The following is a 6,636-nucleotide window of genomic DNA, read 5'->3' as shown; positions in this document are numbered from 1 at the left end:
CTGTGCGTAATATGAAAAGAAGCCCAAACAGCGCTTGAGGGCTTGGGGGTGTGGGGGAGAGAGAGCTCCATCAGGGGGTGCATGCGTTCGGGGTCGGGGCCTATCACTCCATTACGCACTACGTAGCCGAGGATGGCTAGACAGTCGGTGCTAAACACGCACTTATCCTTATTGTAGGTCAGGTTAAGGAGTTTTACAGTACGGAGGAATTTACGGAGGTTGGCGTCGTGGTCCTGCTGGTCGTGGCCGCAGATGGTGACATTGTCGAGATACGGGAAAGTTGCCTGTAAACAGTGTTGGTCGACCATTCGGTCCATCTCCCTTTGGAAGAGCGAGACCCCGTTCGTGACAACGAAAGGAACCCTTAAAAAGTGGTAAAGTCGCCCATCCGCTTCGAACACAGTGTACTTTCGGTCACTCGTGCGGCTAGGGAGCTGGTGGTAGGCGGACTTAAGGTCCACCGTGGAAAAAACCTTGTACTGCGCGATCCTGTTGACCAGGTCGGAGATACGTGGGAGAGGATACGCGTCCAGCTGTGTAAACCTGTTGATGGTCTGACTGTAGTCTATGACCATCTGATTTTTCTCCCTGGTCTTGACCAGCAGCATTTGTGCTCGCCAGGGGCTGTTGCTAGCCTCGATAACCCCCTCCTTCAGAAGCCGTTGGACCTCGGAAGTGATGAAGGTCCGGTCCTGGGCACTGTACCATCTGCTCCTGGTGGCGACAGGTTTGCAATCCGGGGTGAGGTTTGCAAACAAGGATGGGGGATCGACCTTGAGGGACGCGAGGCTGCTGACAGTAAGGGGGGGGCATAGGGCCGCCGAATTTGAATGTTAAGCTCTGGAGTTTGCACTGGGAATCTAACCCCAGGAGTGCCGCCGCGCAGAGTTGGGGAAGGACGAAGAGCTTATAGTTTTTAAACTCCCTGGCCTGGACCGTGAGGTCCGCTATGCAGAACCCTGTGATCTGGACCAAGTGCGAACCGGAGGCCAGAGCGATTCTTTGTTTTACCGGATAAACGGGAAGTGTGCAGCGTCTTACCGTGGCAGGGTGCACAAAACTTTCCGTGCTCCCGGAGTCCAACAGGCAGCTCGTCTCGTGACCGTTGAGGAAAATCTTCGTGGTTGCCGTGCAAAGCGTGCGTGGCCGTGACTGATCCAACGTTACTGAGGCGAGTCGTGGCAGGAACTCCGAGTCGTCATCCGGCAGCAAGTGGTCACTTGCTGGGTCCTCGGTGCCGATCCAAGATGGCTGCACCTGTCGGCCGCACGTGGTGGGGGTAAACAAAATGGCGGCACCCTGGGATCGCACGTGGAGTCGGGGCCCAAAATGGCGGCGTCCGGGGATCGCACGTGGCGTCGGGGGCCCAAAATGGCGGCACCCAGTGATCACTCGTGGCGGTGGGGGGTGGGGGCAGCGAGGTCCGTGGGCCGCGCGGGGCACGTGAGGAGCGCGGGGCGGACCCTCGGTCGCAGCTCGGGACTGCAGCGACCGTCTTGGACTGGCAAACAGTCGCATAATGGTCCTTTTTGCCGCAGCCTTTACAGGTTGTGGCGCGGGCCGGGCAGCGCTGGCGGGGGTGCTTGGACTGGCCGCAAAAGTAGCAGCGGGGCCCCGTGGGTTTATCGTGGTGCCCTGCGGCGCAGGCCTGGGGGTGGTCAGAGTCTGCGGAGGTGAGGGGGTCGTCTCCATGCCGCCCAGGGGTCCGCCACGTGGTCGGAAGCCTTCGCGCGGGAATTGCGGTTGGCGATATCGAGAGAGGAGGCGAGGGCCCGTGCCTCAGCGAGGCTTAAAGTTTCCTTCTCCAAGAGTCTCTGGCGGATCTGGGTAGATGGAATACCCGCCACGGAAGCGTCTCAATTTAAAAGTTCGGTGTGCTCGGCCGCAGAAACTTATGGACAGGCGCAGTTTCTCCCCAGAACAAGGAGGGTCTGGTAGAATTAATCTAAGGACTCACCAGGAATTTCTGTCTCGTGGACAGTAAGTGCCGAGCGTAGACCTGGTTCACCGGCCGGATGAAATGTCCCTTAAGCAAGTCCATGGCCGCGTCATAGTCTGTTGTGTCCTCTATGAGCGTGTACAAGGCGGTGCCCACGCACGAGTGGAGGATATGAAGTTTTTGTTCCCTCGACAGGCGGTTTTCGGCTGTGCTTAAATAACTGTTAAAACACGCCAGCCAGTGTTTAAATGCAGCTGTTACATTTGTTGCGTGCGGGCTGAGTCGAAGGCACTCCGGCTTGATAAGAAGCTCCATCTTTTTAAAACTTGTGTATTAAATTGATGCACCATCAATTGGACACGAGGCAAAGATGTGATCCAAACAAAAGGCTTTAATACACAAGATGTGTGCCCGGCAGCACTCGTACAGAAGAATGGCCGACTGCCGGGGAACACGGGTTCTTATATCCCGCCCTGTAGGCGGAGCTACCTACTGGCTGAGAGGCACATGACTTATCCGGGCCAATGGGCAGCGAGTCCTCTGCACCAACGGCAGCTCACCTCTACCACAGTAATGAAATGAGGAGTCACTATTTTTCTGACACTTTTTAACAAGCGTGGCTTCAAAAAAGTTTGTGAATCACAGACACAATGGTTTTTAAATTTTCTATTTGATTTGGTGGCATTTTACACATCAGCAGGTTACTGTTTGAGAAGCCGACATGTTTTACCATCCATCTCATAATGCAGGCAAACCAATACAAGCAGTTTGGGCTGTTTCTGTTTTTCGGTGATAGATTACAGAACATCAGAACTAGGTATTAGTGCATGATTAAGAGATGCTGCATCAATCTCAACTGCATCAGAAAGATCATCCCCATAGAGTATGTTTAATCCCATAAGCAGGTCTTCAACACTTTCAAGTCACCGCCATGTGTTTGTTCCATCTCCCAGGGCAATAAGTAGTACAGGAGATTGGCTAATAACAAATTAAAAAGATATTGATGCCAACTAGAAGAGACAATTAAAAAAAATTAAATGCCTCTCTATTTCAAAGCAGGTTATGTGTAATTTTGATGACTCAATGAGTAAATGCTAATAGGCAATGAAGAAACTATTCTTCATGTGTAAACTGAGGGAGTAAGTGGAAGTTTATAAAAATCAGATGGCAAGAACTTATACAGCATTTTGCAATACAGTTCAGTAGGAACTTGGTAATGCATGATTAAAGAATAGAATTCACACCATGTCAAGGTTCCCTCACAAAAAACAAACTATACAAAATCGTTACTGTGTAATGCAGCAGTTTCACAAAATGATTTCCTATAGTAAGCTTTAAATAAACGGTTTTAATGCCATGGGCCTCGTTATAGCTGAAATCCCAAGCTGAGGAAAAGCACAAAATGAATCTTAGAATGGTTACAGCACAGAAGGCCATTTGGCCCATTGTGTCTATGCCAGCTCTCTGCAGGAGCAATTTAGCTCATTCCATCCCTTCCCTTTTGTCATAGTCCTGCATTTTCTCTCTCCTATCCAATGCCTATTTTGAAAGTCCCGATTGAACTGACCTCAGCCACAATCCCAGCGATTATATTTCAGATTCTTACCGCTCACTGTGTGGAATGTTTTTACGTCTGTCACCATTGATTTATTTCCCTATTACTTTAAATCAGTGTTCTCTGTCTCTCTCCCTCCTGCCAACGGGAACACGTTGTTCTTTAAGGATGTGCTGAGGGTTTTGGTATCATGACCAAATTTTGGTATCATGGTACAGGCTTGGAGGGCCAAAGGGCCTGCTCCTGTGCTGTATTGTTCTTTGTTCATTACGTTACCCCCAGATCTACACAGTCTAAGCCCCTCATGATGTTGAATACCTCTATGAAATCTCCTTTTAACATTCTCTTAGGAGAACAACGGAGGTTTCTCCAATATATCCACATAATGAGGTTTCTCGGGTGGAATTCTCCGACCCCCCCGTCGGGTCGGAGAATCGGAGCGGCGCTGAGCAAATCGCGCCATGCCACCCCGATGCCAGGACGCAATTCTCCGCAGTGCGGACCTCGGCGTTGAAGGGTCCGGAGGCAACTTGTGGCGTGGGGAGGGGAGTTCCGACCGCGGGGGAGGCTCCGTAGTGGCCTGGCCCGCGTTTGGGGCCCACCGATCGGCGGGCCTGCCACTCTGCCCTCCAGCCTCCTTTCCTCTGCGCCGGCTCCTGTAGCTCTGCGCCATTTAGCTTCAGAGCCGCCACGAAGAAGAAGACCACCGCGCATGCGCAAGTTGGTGCCGGCCCAACTGCGCATGCGCGGACCCCACAGCACCGGATTCAGGCCGGGATCGGCAGCTGGAGCGGCATAGGCCACTCCAGCACCGTCCGAGCCCCCTGTGGGCCCCCTCATCTCTGGAACCATTCTCATAAATCTCTTCTGTCACTCTCTAAAGCCATGACATCCTTCCTAAAGTGTAGTGATGAAAATTGGACACATTACCCCAGTTGAGGTTGACCCAGTTTTATAAAAGTTCAGCATTATTTCCATGCTTATGACTTTATATAAAAAGCATTGGATTCATACTCCTACCACTTTAGGGGATTTTAACAGTAACTTCATTGCAGTGTTAATGTGAGCCTACTGGTGACAATAATAAGGATTATTATATATATTTCTCAAACTTCCTGCCACCTTCAACGATGTATACACATATACGGGCTGTTTATAGTCAGTGGCGGTGAGGGCGGAGAGGAGTTCAGCCGTGAGCGGGGCAATCGCAACCAGTCCACAACGGTACAAAAATGGCTGGTCAACTAACAGAGGAGCAAATTGTTGAATTCAAAGAGACCTTTTCACTCTTTGACAAAGATGGGGATGGTACCATTACAACAAATGAACTTGGGACAGTTATGAGATCACCAGGACAGAACCCAACTGAGGCAGAACTACAGGATATGATCAATGAGGTTGATGCTGATGGAAATGGAACAATTGACTTTCCAGAATTCCTGACAATGATGGCAAGGAAAATGAAAGATACAGATAGTGAGGAAGAAATCAGAGAATCATTCAGAGTGTTTGACAAGGATGGTAATAGTTACATTAGTGCTGCAGAACTTTGTCATGTAATGACAAACCTTGGAGAAAAATTGACAGATGAAGAAGTTGATGAAATGGTCAGAGAAGCAGATATTGATGGTGATGGTCAAGTGAACTATGAAGAGTTTGTACAAATGACGACTGCAAAGTGAAGATCTGGTACCGAAAACCTTTTAATTTTCTTGTAAAAAAATAAGCATTGTTTATTTGCCTTTCCTTTGTTTGTAATTTCTGTAATGTTTCTCTCCTGCCCCAACTGTCTATAACATGTGCATGTATAGTGGGTAGAGTAAGTCCATGTTATTTTCCTTCCCTTCAATATCTTCTTGTCATTGTTTTCATTTGTGACAAGACTTTGGTGTAACAAAAGTTGCATGTGGCTTTATCTTGAAGTGCATCCAAGCTCTTCTACACATTCAAAGCTACATAAGGACTTGTGGTTTAACGAGGGATCATCTGGGTATGCTGCTGTGAGGAAATGGCTGGTATCAGCATGTGTTGCATTGCTGTTTAAATGCAGAGTTATTACTCTGCATAGAGTAAGGACAGAAAGCCTAAAATTTCTCAGCATTGCACTATAGCAAAATGGGTGTATCATCCAGGTACTCGTACACTAAACCTTTTTGTATTTGCTGTTCCATACAAGGAAGCATTTTTGTTTCTTACTGTGCTCTTTCAAAATTTTGTTCAGCCACTTAGTTCTTTCTGAAATCTGCTTTGGCACTGACATGCCTGAAATCCATTCCAAGTTGTATATTTTTTTCCAATAAAACTACAATTTACCCAAAACAAAATATTGAATTTGCACACTCTACAGAACTATAACTAGTAATCAAGTAATCTATATTAAAGTATTAACTAAATTAAACTACACGTGCTAACAATGCTGTGATATGTCCCTCTAACACTCTGCTGTCTAGTCACTCCTGGTTGGAAGAGACCCAAGATTCTTTGAGTTCTCATTTATATAGAGTGGAATCTAGTGTTGCCCTCTAGTGGTTGTGTGACACTAAGATGTAATCATTAACCCTTTACATGTCTTTATATATACACATCACTGCACCCTAATTCTCGAAACTCCAATGAGTATCGGCCCAACCTGCTCAATCTTTCCTCAAAGACAACCCCTTCATCCCAGAAAGTAAGGTGATCAAAACTATGCATAGTACTCCAGATGTAGCCTCACCACGGCCCAGTACAATTGTAGCCAGGTCGTCCCACTTCTATACTTTTATACACTATGCCCTTTGCAATAAAATCCAACATTCTATTTTCCTTCCTTCCTGCTGTAACTGCATGTTATATGTTTGTGATTCATCTACAAGTGCACCCTAAACCCTTTGCATCACAGCATTTACAGTTTTTCTAAATGATACCTGCCAAGCAGAGTTCCTGAAAATGTTCACTACTATGCAGCTGTTCCCATCAACCAAGTCATTAATAGGGATCGTAAACATTTGAGGCCCCAGCTCCGATCCATATGGCACTCCACTAGTTACAGTTTGCCAACCTGAAAATGATCCATTTATCTCAATTCTGTTCTTTGTCAGTTAGCCAATCGTTTATCCATACTAATGTATCACCCCAAAGGAGGACCCGTTATGATGAGGTC

General features: G+C 47.7%; 1 protein-coding gene across 1 annotated transcript; it reads left to right on the top strand.

Moving 5' to 3' along the window:
- Window positions 1–4,691: 4,691 nt before the first annotated feature.
- LOC119970360 (calmodulin-A-like) lies at window positions 4,692–5,813 on the top strand. The gene has a single exon (XM_038804845.1). It carries the CDS (start codon window positions 4,727–4,729, stop codon window positions 5,174–5,176), a length of 450 nt encoding a protein of 149 aa, XP_038660773.1. The 5' UTR covers window positions 4,692–4,726; the 3' UTR covers window positions 5,177–5,813.
- Window positions 5,814–6,636: the final 823 nt, after the last annotated feature.

The sequence above is a fragment of the Scyliorhinus canicula genome, chromosome 8, assembly GCF_902713615.1.
Source record: "Scyliorhinus canicula chromosome 8, sScyCan1.1, whole genome shotgun sequence".
NCBI classification, from domain to species: Eukaryota; Metazoa; Chordata; class Chondrichthyes; order Carcharhiniformes; family Scyliorhinidae; genus Scyliorhinus; species Scyliorhinus canicula.
The sequence above is the reverse complement of the archived record's forward strand: the minus strand, read 5'-3'. Positions and strand labels throughout refer to the sequence as shown.